The sequence below is a fragment of the Manacus vitellinus genome, unplaced genomic scaffold, assembly GCF_001715985.3.
Source record: "Manacus vitellinus isolate BGI_N305 unplaced genomic scaffold, ASM171598v3 scaffold_17_pilon, whole genome shotgun sequence".
NCBI lineage: Eukaryota > Metazoa > Chordata > Aves > Passeriformes > Pipridae > Manacus > Manacus vitellinus.
In genome coordinates this window covers 14182012-14197026 of record NW_021939256.1, presented here as the reverse complement: position 1 = coordinate 14197026, position 15015 = coordinate 14182012, and the positions used below count along the sequence as shown (strand labels likewise).

At 46.1% G+C, this 15015-nt stretch overlaps 1 protein-coding gene across 1 annotated transcript; it reads left to right on the top strand.

The window, feature by feature from the left end:
- The first annotated feature begins 1591 nt into the window (after positions 1-1591).
- Positions 1592-10927, top strand: LOC103756766 (serine/threonine-protein kinase SBK2). Its single transcript, XM_008922844.4, is given in 6 exon segments — positions 1592-1732; positions 1734-1805; positions 1807-1833; positions 8703-8898; positions 9647-9849; positions 10107-10927. Coding segments are annotated over 6 exon segments (1236 nt in total). The 3' UTR covers positions 10704-10927.
- Positions 10928-15015: the final 4088 nt, after the last annotated feature.

Here is a 15015-nt window from a genome sequence, read left to right as displayed (position 1 = left end):
ATGTGATACGCAGTACGTGACATATTCCCTGTTCATGAGGAACGCAGGGCTTGTGTCAGATGAATAGCAGATGGGAAACAAGCCCTCAGCGAAATTGCCACTCATTGGTGCACTGCAGGTAAGGCTGTGAAAGAGGCCTCTTCTATAAACCAAACTCCTCAGCAGGTCCTAATCTCAATAGGAATGGTAAACAAAGGGAATCTGTCTGTTAAAAATTTAACTGGAAAATCAGGAAGACAACTGTATTTTGTTCCTAGATCTGGAAGCAGGTGTAAGATAGTGACTGGAGAGAAGGAGAGAGGGACTTGAGGTGTCGGGGAACCTGGACACCCTTCCCAGTGTTGCCTTGTAACTGTAACTTAAAGCATGTCCCCAGGGACACTTCTCAGGCAACAGTCAAACTTTCTGTCCACCAGAAGACTAGATAATACAGGGTCCATATTAATGGAGAGCAGTGATTACACTACACCATTTGTCCCAGTGCTGAGTTCTTGGATGTTGGATAGGCTTCTTCTGTACACCCACACCACCCTCAGCTGTAATGGTCCTGCCTGTAGGGGCTTTGCATACTGAAGGCCTTTCCCAGTCAGTGGAGCATCCTTCGAGAACGGGTATGAAGGGACAGCCTTGAATGGTGTAAGACCTTTACATCATCAGCAACACAATTTCACTCACCACCTCTGAGTGACAAGCCCTTGGCATAATTACCCTTCCCTCAGAGATCAGGTGAGAAGGTTCAGTCCTATGCTAGAGACCCAGAGTACTCATGTTTATGGGGGCTGTTGTGCTCTCTTCTGTTAGACTGTCTTTCACCTCTCCCAGCTTTCCTCACAATCCTGTGCCCCCAGACGGAGTAGGGAGGCTAAAAACTACAGGTCCCCTGCATGGCCCTGGCTCTAGAGAAGAAGGAGGCCAGTGCTGTGACACACCTATGTCATGGCTGCATGCATCACTGCTTCAGATACCCAATCTGATCCATTTCCCCAAGAGAAAAAAAGCAGTGATTAAGAGCCAAGATCTAGGACCTTCCTGGTGTCTATGCAGCCAGGAGCTGCTTTCAACTCCATGCTCAAATGGATGAAAGAGGACCTTGGGACAGGAGTACAGTCTGAGCAGAGGTACTGAGAAAAGATGAAAAGCTTGCAAATCGTGGTAGTCACCATTAATAATTTCAACTTCACCTCAATGCTCTGTACCAATGCTCTGTACTGCTACTACTGGTGTGTGTGAAGACCCCGACCCACTGGGGCCCATGAAGAGTCCTTGAACCAGTCATGGCTTGTGCCTGATCTCTGATGTTCACTGACAGGAGTGCCTTTTGGTAGCAAAGGGCAAGCACTGGTAGCCCACAGTAATTCTGAGCCCTGCCATCTGGAACGGGCTCCTACCAGGCACAGGCCCAGAGTAAGGACCACGCACCAGCCCAGGGAGCTGCTTTGCTCCCTCAGCTGTAACAAGAGCCCAAGCCGGAGTGAAGGGCTGAACAGAGTGGGCCTGCCAAAGGGTCCCTGGGGGCTTATGATGGTATAGCTAGAGCAGAAATAACCCCACCTTGACCCCTGAAACATGGCCCCGTCCCTAAAGAGGGTAGATGAATAGCCCCCTTCCTCCTCCCCACTCCCCCTCTTTTCTTCCCTGCCAGAGGTCACCTTCAGCAGGGAGGCAGTGTGCCCCCAGGACCTGTATGGGGAAGGGGCGGAGCGTCACGCTCAGCCCTGTAACGCCTGGCAGCCCCCTCCGGCTGCTCGGCGCAGACTGAATCCAGCCCGGAGGCTGCAGCGAGGGAAGCGAGGCAGTCCACGGCCGGCTGGCTGTCCTGCGCTGCTGGAGAAGGTGAGAGGCTTAGTACGGACAGGAAAGGAGTACGGGAAGAGACGTTACAGCTGTGGCAGGATGAAGGAGACTGAACAGGCGTGTAAAAGGGCACCCACCCCTCACAAACTGGTTTTGGAGACTTGGGCGTAGCATGCCGGCAAAATGCGAAGTGCACCATTTCCCTCCTCGGGTTGATGGTTAGCTCGTTGATGGCTTTGCCCTGAAAGGTTGCTTTGGGTCTTGCGTCGGGTGGGATGGTGCCGCAGTACTGGCTGGAGGGCTGGGAGGAGAGTGTGATGTGGCTTGGTCCCAGTGATGTTGCTGCTGATTTCTGTCCGAGGAGGAGGCTGTGCGGAGACTGTGGTGTGCTGCTGGCTGGGGAGAGGCGTAAGGGACTCTCCGGGGAGGCTGCTGGGTGTTTCTCCCCCAGAAGATCAATACGCACTTCTGCTACGGGGACAGTCGGTTCTCCGCAGCGAGATTAAGCACTGGTTTGCTGACCAGTTTTAGAAAGAAGCTCATAAATCTACCAGCAACAAGGCCAGAAGCAAACATAATCTGTTCTGATCCCTTGCTGTATTAAATGTAGTTTGCACTAAAGTGGACTTCTTGGGGGGGGGGGGGGAAGTGCCCTTCTTGAGCTAAAAGTTCCAGAGGTGGAAGGATATTCTTTCATACTGTTTGATGAGATTTTTAGGGGTAAATATCCTTCTTCACAAAATCTACACCGCAGTTGAGCTTCATCTATTGGTTTTATTATAATGCTTTTACCTAACTGCGAGACCCTTTTAGAGAAATTTTAGTACCCAGAAAGGTACATACGGTTGGTAGAGTAACTTCTTTACTATCTATTTGATAAGCTATAAAGACTGCTCCCCTGGAAGTTTCCCAGTAATTTTCAGCCCTGTTATCATTCTCATGATTCTTCTCTGGTCCTTTTTCTGTCAAACTGGGGACACCAATGCTAGCTTGCTGAACTGTGGACTCACTGATGTCATTAAAAAGATAGAAAACATCCAGTAGATAGTTCTGTTGACCTATCAGCTGGCCTTCAGAAAAGTTACCCAGGCTTTTTTCACATCAGTATATTTTTAACATTTCAAGAAACATCATTAAAAAGTAGATAGAGTACAAAGCAAAGCATATGGAGAAAATAAATTCATAATAAAAATACAAATTCCACTGGTGTGTGATATTCTTAATTGCAGTGCAAAAGCAGATGGCCAGCTCTTCAGAAATACAGCATTTCTGACTCAGTTGATTTTCAGAGATTAATTTTCAGACTGTCTCATGGCACCTGTATGTAGGAACCTCTGCAGAAACTGGAGTTCACTGTATGAGGTACATAATCTCAGAACAAATCTCTTTCATTACAATCTATCTTAGTCTGCATAGAGCTGAACAGCTGTATCTTTTTTTTTTTTTTTTTTTTTTTTTTTTTTTTTTTTTGTTTACAGTGAAGCTTACTTTCTTAATTTAGCATTTGGAAAATGCTGGTTTACCTCTCATTGCAGAGGTTTCCTGCATCTGATGCTTTTTGGGCATTCTCTTCAGCAGAGTTAATGCAAAAGTGGAATCTGCAACATCAATAACCCTTGTACTGTTATCCTCTCAGACTTGTATCTCAATTGTTAAGATATGTATCTATATCACCATAGATTATTTCTAATGCAATTCTGTATCATTGAATGTCTTAAAGCCTGGAAAGGAAGTGAGACTATACCAGATCTACGTTTCTGGATTTACCTAGTGCCCATTAAGCAGCATGAAGAACCTAGATATGTCTGATTAATAGGACTTTTTTTTTCTTTTTTTTTTTCTGTCACCCAGCCAGTATCAGATTAAAATCCTGACTTCTTTGGTTGTTTGGAACCCTTTGGTATGTGTGTATGTGCACACACTAGTTTTATCAATCAATGCATTGTCCACCCAAACCCTTTTTGTTCCACTTGCAAATATTTCCTGGATGATTTCAGTGCTTTCTTCTTGATCATTGATTAAGGTAAAAGTATTATAACAGAAGAGTTTATAACAGACTCAGGATTTAATAAAATTAATTGTGTAGGGTAAGAACATCAATAAAATACTATATTTTCTACTCCATAGGGCTTATTTTTAATTAATTAAAAATGTGTTGCTTATTGATTTTGAGCAATGCCAGAGTGAATTTGTACAGATAACTTTCAGGAAACAACCAGTGAATGGGATGTTTCTGGCAGGTGTTGTTGAATCAATACCAGGATGAGAACTGCTCCAAACTCCCACCAACAATTTAGAGGTTCATGGGAAATGCCTGCAGGTAGGGTCCTTATCAGCCCTAAGAAGAAACGAATGTGGTGTTTTCATAACAACTGAGACACTAAGTGATCTGAATTACTTGGTACAATAAGTCCATTCGAGCAAAATGTGCTTTATTAAAGGTGGTGCAGAAGTATTCAGGTATAAACAAGGTAGGCAACCACCATAAAGGGACATGAAGAGGAAGTGGATTTTTCTCCCAACAGCGCCCAGTAACCTGGAAAAACTCTGGAGTAATAATGGATGTACAAGGTAGCGCAGCTTGTGTAGTGTTCCTGCAGAAGGAGATCTTGAGGCCACAGCATGAGGCGGAGGGTAATTCTAGCTGAATGCGTGACAGGAGGCATTCCCCCTGAGACAGTCAGGGTTTTAACAAGGGGGTGGAGAGTGGAAAAAATTGTGAGGCTTTACAGAAGAACCATAAAACAGATCTGAGAGCTGGATAACTGAGCTGAACAACCTGAGAGCTTGGTTTGACAATTAGACAGAAGGTTATTTGAAGGCACTGAACCAATAAGAAGACTGAGGAGTGTCTCGATCATAGAGCATAGAGATGTTTATTCTCAATAAAAAAAGTGATCACATTTTCTGGAAGCATCTTACCTGTTTTTAAACTAACTGATGCGGGCATTGCAGAAACACAGTGCGCCCGATGGTTTGTGAAGCCTAAGTAAAGTGTTGGTTAAATACATAGCCTGAGTTTCAGTCTGTACTCTGATAGTTTTACTCAATGTAATTAGTTGAAAATATGTTCTCATAGGTGGTTATACCTTTGATCACATTGCATATAAATCCTGTCAGAGTCCAGAAAAAATTAACAGGTATTAAAAGCTTCTTTTTTCTATCTGAGAAACTTCAGCAGCTGGTTAGACAAGTTCAGATTAGAGTCTCATATAAAAATGTAACAGCAAGAATGTTCATGCTGGCATTTATAATTGACCAATTGCCTTTGGATCAAGACTGAATGACTTTTTGTAAGAGATGCCCCAAATGCTGTTTGTCATTTGGGTTGGGTTAAAGCTCTGTAGGAGGGCACACAAGAAAGTAGACCCTACATGCCATATGCTGAAGGCCAGTTTTAACAGAGCATCTTTGATATGAGAGGCTGAAACAGCTGAAACTCTTCAGCTTGAAAAACAGAGTGCTCAGAGGGGATCTTATTGGTGTATATAAATACCTGATGAAAGGGAATGAAGAAAAGTGAGCCAGACTCTTCCTAGTGGTGTTCACTGCCAGGAGTCTCCATCTGTGGAGATACTGAAAACCTGGCTGAACATCTTCCTAGGCAATTTGCTTCTGCTGATGATGCTTGAATAGGAAAATCAGATCAGATGATCTCAAGGTCTCTTCCAGCCTAAACAACTCTGTGACTCTGTCATCATAACTCTTTGTCTGTTATACAGACATTACACTGGTTTTGGCTCTTGACAGGTATGAAGTGTTTTTCTGCACTAAGTATATTAACAATTTTGGTTGAAGAACCAGCACAAAATTATTTAGACTAAGGCACTGTATATCCATAGGCTTGTCCTCAGCTTCTCAGGTGGCTCAGAACCATCTCAAGGTGGTGTAAAGGATATGAGTTTTTTGCTGCTGTAATTAGAGATTCTTTTGAGGAATTAGGGTTTCTCACAGTCAAGAGCCTGGAAACAGGACCTCTAACAGGGATGAAGCACAGAAAGGATAGAGGAGGAAAGAACAGTTTTGAATAGGGCTTTGCCTGCTGCCTTCAATATAGCAGACACAAATGGTGAATGCATCCTGGCCACGGCTCTGGTGACCTCCTCTTCAGTGCTTGTCACTCTGCAAAGGGCACTTTAGAAGGTATCAGAGATAGGTGCAGAGCGCCCAGACACCCTGTATTCAGTGGTGGCCCAAATTTGTCCCTCACTTATCTTCCTGGTTAATGGCAGTGGCATCTCAGAGAAAGAACTGTGGTGGTTTCCTGAAGTATGGACTATGTCTTGTAATTAATGTCTTCAAGGGCAGCAAGGACCAAAGTCTGCAAACTGTTCTGGGGTGACTGCAGCTGGGGCTTCGTTCATATGGAGCCCTGATCAGACACGCAGGTCACTGTCCTTCAGGAAACTATACCCATATCCTATGGCTGATCTGTTTTTCCAAGCTGGTTGTTTCATGAATGCTCTACTCTGTACCCTGACCATTTACCCTCCCATGCCAGAGGGGCAAGGAATGGAGGTATGGATCTGTGTCACCTATATTGCAGTTTACTTGAACTGTGGAGTAGAAGGACACAAGGAGTTTATGTTGGTTTTTTTTTTAATTGCCAAAGCTTATGGACTGAAATGTTTTGACTCTAAAACCTGAAGAGAGAACCAAGAATATGCAGAAAAGCATATCTTTCCATTCATGAAAGCAAGTTTTCACATGGTAAATAGGAAAGAAGTAATGGATTAATCATGTTATAAATAATTCAATGTAAACAAAGACATATTCATTTATAAGTATTTGAAAAGTATATAACTATTAAGTAATACTTACAGTGGATGCAGTGAGAAGATTCTAACCTTTGGGCTAGATAACACCAACAGGTGGCCAGCATGCAATGGGAGAAATTTTATCTAACTCAAGTTTGAGAAGTTATCTGAGAAGATCATGAACCATTTGCTGACAAGAACTTGTATATGACCATGAATTTGATATAGGAGAAACACTGTCTCACAGAAAATATCTTTCGATATTTTTTTCACAAATATAAATCTAATGTGTTCTGCACGTGACATCTCTCCTGTTGTTCCACCACCTATTTAATTGGCTTTAGTCTATCTAATGTCAATGGGAGGTCTATGCCTTTCCCAGGTCTACTACATTTTAAGTATTTTCTTTATATACCACCTATTTTTTTCTCTATATAACACCGAAATGCAGAATTGCCAGTTTGGAGATGTTGCTAGCGGAGTGCTTCTGTTTGCAGGCTCTGTGATGCCCTTGCTGTGTGGATTTTCACAAGCCATGTTGTCTGGGCAGCCAACAGGAGGACATCAAAGCAAAATCTCTAAAATATTTTCCAGACTGTCTGTCTCTGTGAATTCTGCCCAACCTTCATCCCCTCCCATACAGGCACTTGTCCATTTTTGTACTCCCTACAGACTGTTCTAACTTGGACTGCTGTTGGCTCTCACACCAAGCCAAAGCCTTTGCAGAAAAGTAGGGCCATTTACTTGGTACTTCTGAATTGGATAAGGCTTAGTAATGCAGTCTAGGAGAGAAGGGAAGGGGAACTTTCCCACAAATAGTCTCAGTCTCCTGTACAAATCCAGCCCTCTTCTAGATTTCCTACATTTACATAATTATTTTTCTAAATTTCTGTATTCTTAAGAATGACTGGATGTAGCAGCAGTGGGGCTCCTCAGCAGAAGAGAGACGTGGACATACTGGAACAAATTCAGTCTGTGAAGACAGTTAAGTTACTGCAATATTGCTCATAGGAGAAGAGGCTAAGAGAGAAGAAGACTTGAGCAGGTCATCTTATCAATGCATATTGAATACCTGCAAAAATACACAGCCAGGTGTATCACAGTATCAGGTGATACTGAGTGACAGGACAAGAGGCTGTGGGCCTGAAACAGAATTTCTATTTAAGCATAAGAAAAAACTTTTTTACCATAAAGGTGATCAAACACTGAAACAGATTACCCACAGCAGTTGTGGAGTCTCCATCCTTTTAGATATTTAAAACTGGACTTGACACAGTCCCAGGCAACCTGCTCTGGTTAATCATCCTCTGAGTAGGAGTTTGTACTAGATGATCTCCAGAACTACCTTCTGGCCTTGACCATCCTGTGACTTTGGTTCTGTCACCTTGCTCCAAAACCAGGAGGAATTCCCAGGCCCAAGGTGCCTGTGTTCAGAGGTCGGGGAGGTAGACAGGGAGGGAGTGCTGCCACAGGGTCTTTAAAATGCTGTGTTGTAGCTGGTTGGGGGGACTGAAAAAGTATTTCTCTGAAACGGGTCTGAAGCAGCTGGCAGTAGCTCAAAATGGCACTGATGTCCAAGCTTACTTCCTGCCTAAGTTTCTTGGCTGCACAGATAAGTGACTTTGAGTCAGAAATGTCAGCAGGCATGTGAGGTACTGAGCTCCCTTTGGCTTCCTTGGAGCACTGCCTCTGACTAGTAATCCCTTTTTTTTCATATGCCAGCTGTACCTTTGCGTAAGAGGCAGGTCTGTCTCTGCTACTACCTCAAGGATTTTCTTCACTGAGAGTAAGGGTGGGTTTCTGAGTAGAGAGACAAAGTCTTGCTTCAGTGGGCTAAGGGGAGCAAGAGGGTTTACACTTGACAATCTGAGACTCTGTTAATGTTTTGCCTGAAAGGCAAAACATTAGGCAGAAAGATTGGAGGGCTGAAAGAGCTTCCCTTCAGTACAGGGACCTTTTATATGGTGAGGGTCTTTGCTCAGAGCTGTGCTGAATGAAAGTACAAGTTCAACTCCAGCACAGCTGCAAGAGTGCTCAGGCTCCAAGTGGCAGAAATATCCCCTGCCATGGCATGGTTTGTGTTGCGTGTCCGATCTGGCTTTCTCTGTTCATGTTGTGATGTCCCTGACTCTGGCTGTGGTGTCTCTGCAGCACTCAGCAATGGCCGACAGCTCAGCTGCGACTGCAGCAGTGTCAGGGACAGTGGCACCGACCATGCTGCATGAGCTCCTGGAGATCACTGCTCAGAGCCTGGTGCGCGCCGAGGTGACTGAGCACTATGAGGTTATTCGGGAGCTGGGCAGGGGCAAGTATGGCCACGTGATGCTAGTGACCCACAGGCAGAGAGGTAAGGAAATGACTGCGCCCCGCGAACTACTGTGCTTTGTCTCCTCTCTGCTCATGAGGGCACGGGGTAGGCTCTGACTCCTTAGGGCCAGGCACCAGGCATGGTGGGGGGATCCCCAGGGAGACCAGCAGGACAAGGACCTCCCCAGCCAGAAACCATCCAATTACACCCAGCCAGGGAGCAGGCGATGCCTGGTGGCAGCCTAGAAGGTCAGGCAAGGTTATGGTGATGAGGCAGGTCCAAGATCAAGCTGGGAAGTCAATGCACAAGTTGGGATCAATAGAGTTCACAGCTAGGCACCAGCGTGTATGTGATATGGCTGGAAACCAGCAGTCCCACCACAGAGTTCAGGCAGGGAGTGAAGCCCCAAGACTCAGCTGAAGTGGTGCCCTAAGGCTCATGGACAGAGGGTGTGAATGAAGGTCGTGGGTTGGCCATCTGAGTGCCCACAGGGCCCTAACATAGCTCTTCCCCAGTAGTCTCAGCTCAGACTTATGGGCCCACATACCCTGAATGTCCCTTGCTCTGCCCAGAGCTCCTGTGCATACCCTGACTGGCTCAAAACTCACACCAGTGGTAATGCCTGCTCCCAAACCTGGTGTCCACAGGGTATACTCACACAGAGCTTTGGACCAGAGACATCCCTGTGGCTGTGAGTGCCCGGACTGATGGCTGCTCAGTGGCCTCTCTGTCTTGTCTTGGTGTGAGTGATTTTCAGAGGAGCCTAACCCACTCTTGTCATTCCCAGGGACTCTAATGGCTCTCAAGCTGCTACCCAAAGCCAGTACCAAGCTGCACACCTTCCTGTATGAGTATTGTGTGGCGCTCTCCCTCGCCACCCACCCTGCCATCATCAGCATGTTTGGAATTGCCATTGAGTCCAGCCAGTACTATGGCTTCCTCTATGAACCAGCACTGCACAAAGACCTCATCTCTATCATCAAGCCCCGTGTGAGTGTTGCCACAAGGCTGTGAGGACTGGGGCTGCATGTTTGGCTAGTGTGCAGACTGGCTGGCTCAGAGGGAGGGAGATAAAGGCAATGGGCTATGGGTCTCTCTGGGGTCTGCAGCAGTGAAGCAGCCTTGGGATTGGAAGATGAGAAAGGTAAAGGTCTGTCCCAGTGAAGAGCATGATGGTGAAGGCCCAGCCGGCAGGGCTGCCAAGGTGCCTGACATTTGCCATACTGCCTGTGTCTCTCCCTGTGCAGGATGGGATCCCTGAACCGGCCGCAAAGCACTGTGCCAAGCAGCTCGTGAGCGCACTGGAGTTCATCCACAGCCGGGGGCTGGTGTACCGTGACATCAAACCTGAAAATGTGCTGCTTTTTGATCCCGACTGTCGGCTCATCAAACTGACTGACTTTGGCCTCACGCGGCCCAGGGGTACCAAGCTCAAGCTGGTGGCGGGGGTGATCCCTTACACCGCCCCCGAGCTGAGCAACACCACTGATGCCCAGGGGGTGCCCATTGACAGCAGCATGGATGCCTGGGCCCTCGGTGTGTTGCTTTTCTGCCTGCTGACCGGATACTTCCCCTGGGAACAGAGCCTGCCAGACGACCCTTTCTTTGAGGACTTCATGCTGTGGCAGGAGACAGGCCTAGAGAAGGACGTTCCCCACCACTGGAAGCGGCTGACAGCCGAGGCTGCCCTAATGCTGCGGAGCCTGCTAGCACTAGATCCTGCCAAGCGTGGCCCTGTCAGCAGGGTGCTGTGCTACATTGACTGCCCTTGGAGGCTGGAGGATGGGCACAGTGAGGAAACCACTGTGAAGTCCAAGAGCCAGCTCCCCGTGTGGCAGGAGTGAAGGAGGGTCTCACCCTGCAAGGGACTTCGTGGTTTGGGGCACCTCGGTCGCTTGGACGTGAGAGGCCGTGGTGACCCAGAGCAACTTCTCTGCAGCATTGTTGCTGCTGCCACAGAGTCAAACTCCTTCCCTAGCTGATGGTCCTCACCCCATGACTCAGTGCTGCCCAGTGCCACCTCCTTGTGCTCCCTTAGGACTTGAAAACATCTCCTTTCTCTTGGAAATGTGTGAGGCATCCTCTCATTTCCTGGCCACAGGAACTCCAGGGAGTTTTCTAGGCTGCAGCACCTGCCTTGTCTCAAAATAGAGCAGAGTATGTACTTTTGTGTTCTGTATGTGGCTCTTTTTCTCTCATAAAAATGCCTGTTGGGACCCACTTGCTATCGGGTTTTCTAGGCTGCAGCACCTGCCTTGTCTCAAAATAGAGCAGAGTATGTACTTTTGTGTTCTGTATGTGGCTCTTTTTCTCTCATAAAAATGCCTGTTGGGACCCACTTGCTATCGGGGAGCAGGGAGCATGACAGAGAATGCAGCTATCTCAGGACAAACTGTTCAAGGCAGGGGCCATCCCTGAATGCTACCTGGGTCTCCACCAGGATCCTTGAAAGTTGGCTTCAGGCTGGTGGGGTGGAGGTGCTGTGGAGCCCCCAGCATGTGGCTGTGGATGGTAGCTGGGAAATGGTTATGACATTCAGGTTATCTGACGTGAGCCCTAGTACGTCTCCTGCCTTGTACTGCCTTCAGGTCCTAAGACAATGTCCTTCATGGTCTTTTAGATGCCTGGTTACCCCTCTAGAAGACTTTTCTTCTCCCGTTTCCTATCACTACTTCAACCTTTCCCCAGACACACACCTCTCCTAATGTCTTCTTTGGTTCACATTTTAATTCTGGAAAGGAGTAGCAAGGAGAGAATTAGGGGTTAGTACCCTTCTTACTTTTCTACTTCTCTCCAGTCCCCAGGATTATGTTGTTGGTAATCCCTTCCAGCACTTAATCTGGTCCTTTTGCTGGAAACACCCCTGGCTAGGTTTCCAATCTCAGGGGCTTCATAACTTCTAAAAATGCAGTGTTCCAGCACTACACTTTCTAGCATCCCAGATTTTCTTTCATCTCAGGCCTCTTCTTGCACACACTCCTTCTGTGTTTTGCCAACCTCCAGCTCTTTTTTTCCAGCTTCTTCTCATCCACTGGCATTTTGTCATTACTTAACTTCCCAATTAACATTCCATTTCCACTACCTGTCACCTGGTGAACACTTTTTGCTCATTCCTTTCTCAGCAACATCACCTCTGTACTAGTATTTTGTACTATTCCTGCTCCCTACATCACTTATGCCTTGTGCCTTCCTTCCCACTCCCCAACTTACCTTACCAACCAACAGAATGCTCACTGTGTTCAAGATACAAAGTCTGCTTCTTCTTACTTCCATCTCTTTCATTACCCTGAATCATAAAAAATGCTGCTCAACTCTGGCCTGCTGAGATTCGGCTTTATTTATTCTTTGATTACTGTAGTAATAGCAGAGGAATGTTAAGGTGCCAACACAGTTCCTGTATTTAAAGTGGAGGAACCCTTAGACCAATGGATCTATAAGCCAGGTATCTGGCAACTATCCAGTTAAAAATAATGGAAAATCTGATACAGATGCTAGAGAATTATAGCAGTAATGTGGCTTTTTGGAATGCGACACTCAGCGTTCAATTTTATAATAAATTTGTGTTTGATAAACTAAATTCATAGGGTTATGGTACACAGGTTTTGTAAAACCTGACCTATTGATATAAAGAAAATTATGATATGCTGTATTGATTCAGAAAATGCATTGTGCAAGGTACATAGAACATAGATTAAGTGGATTGAGAACTTTCAGTGGATAGAAGAAATAATTGTCAATTTGGAATGCTCTTTGGGTATTTTGATTGTTTTCTGCAGGGATCAGTTGTTGAATGAAAACCATTTAACATTTTCAACCATGATTTTAAGGAAAATAAAAGCCACTACAGGTAAAACCCTTCAGATGACACAAAAAATGAATAGGATGATAAACAGGAGAAGGAACAGGCCACTCAAAGAGATCTGGATTACTTGGTAAGTTGGGTATATTCAAACAAAATACATTTTCTTACAGACAGGAGAAACACATTCAAGAGTTCTCCTCATGTTGTGCTGTCAAAACGTCTAATGGGCTCCTTGCACAGCTAAAGAGGGGCAGACAGCCAGGGTGGTCGAATCTCCAGCAAAGGCAGCTAACTAGAGTCATGTTGGCCTAAATGTGAGCATGGGAAGCAGGAATGAGTGATCAGTATTTGATATCTCATGGGGAGATCCCAGGGAAAGCTGGAAAATTGGAGACAGCTCAGAAAAGAACCCTGGTGGGGCTGTGGTATAAGGCTGTAAGAAAGTGTTAAAGAAGGTAACAAGCTAAACTATCTAAAATAGGAAGACTGGATGGGGAATTGGTTATGGTATAGAATACTGAGAAGAAAATACCACCTAATAATGACCTATTTTAATCTGAGAAAGGTCCAAGAGCACCCATGAGGGTGAAGCCAAACACATTCAAGTAAGCCTCAACGCTGCAGCAGTGAGGGTTCTTGTCTAGTGAAGGAAACCATCATATGAAGAGAGGCTGAGAGAACTGGGGAGTGTTCAGCCTGGAGACGAGAAGGGTCAGGGTGGATCTTACACTTTTGTATACTTCCAGGCACTAGTATAAACTGGGAGAGGAGTGGCTGGAGAGCAGCCCTGCAGGAAGGGACCTGTGGGGGCTGGTCAGCAGCAGTTCAGTGTGAGTTGAACCCAAACCCCATCCTGGGGTGCATCATATACTCCATCACCAACCAGTCAAGAGAGGGGATTATCCTGCTGCATTCAGTATTGGTGCAGCCTCACCTGGAGTGCTGGGTGCAGTACTAGGCCCTACAATTAAGGAAGGATTTGAAAGTCCTTAAATTTGCCCAGAAGAAGGTGATGAAATTGGTGACAGAGCTGGAAGGAATGTCCTGTGAGGAGCAGCTGAGAACTTTGGCTTGCCCAGTTTGGAAGAAAGGAGGCTGAAATGTGACCTCGTTGTTTCTCATAGCTTCCTATAACTCAGCCAGAGTCTTTGCAGTTGTACTGGATGACAGGATAAGAGGCAATGTGCACATACTGAAACACAGATAATTCCATTTAAACATAAGAAAAACAGCTTTATGGTGATGGTGGCCAAACTTTGTAACACTGGTTGCGTATGTCGGTCTTTAGAGATGTTCAAAAGATGATTGGACAAGGCTATGTCTCTGTTTTGAGCAGGAGATCAGTGTAGGCAATCTCCAGAGGTCCTGTCTGGTGTAAGCCACACTTGGATTCTGCAACATTTTTCATCTTGAGGACACTCTATGTTGTAGCTGGAGATGTTTAGGGCTCCCAGATGTCTCTGCTTTGGAAGTTCTCAGCGTGGTCAGCAGAACTGGGCACAGGATGAGAAACTGGCTTGACAAGGAAGGTTTAGTAAGACTTCAGGGTTTAATCCAAATTAAAGTGAACATGAGCTGACGGAACACTGACTTCTTTGGGAAAACAGATCAAATTGCCAAATGCCACTAGGACCAGGGCTGTTTTTTTGCAGGACCCAATTATGACAATGAGGATCAGGGATTCAATGCTGCCTGACAAAGTCAGTGCGGCAGAGGTTAATGGCAGTGAGGAGGGGCAATGACCAGGATTGTTTCTCTGTCTCCTTTGTCACAGAGCCTTCAGACTTTGTGTGATGCATAGTGAAGTGATGAAATCAGCACTGTGACTGCATCATGCATGTGATGGTGGTGCAGGAAGGGCTACAATGAGGCAAGCACAGATTTGAGCACAGTAGCGAAAAGCCCTGCCCTGAGCCAAGTCCCTAGCCTGGGCTCCTTTTCTCAGTAGCTTGATCATAATTACAGCTGGATTTCTTAAATCAATCGAAAAACAGACCTGGCAAAGACTATCCCCAGGGAGTCTGAAAAAGGATCTGCTTGTCCCCATCACTCCCAGAGCAGCTGTTGGGAGAGGATGAAGGGAACAGAGCTGTGTGCAAACATGCTGGCCCTTTGCACGCGCAGCCGCTGGCTGTGGGAGGGCTGGCCAGGAGCCCAACACCATAAAGGGCAACACTACAGCTAATGTAGGCACAAGGTATGGGGTGGATCTGGTGTCATGCCCAAAGAGGCATCAAGCGGCTCCAAAGAGGAGGGGAAGATGCAGTACTTCACTCCTCTCTGGGATGGAATGAAGAAATAAATTGGGTAATTACAGAGCTCACTCCACGATGTGAGTTCTGGCTGCAGTGACT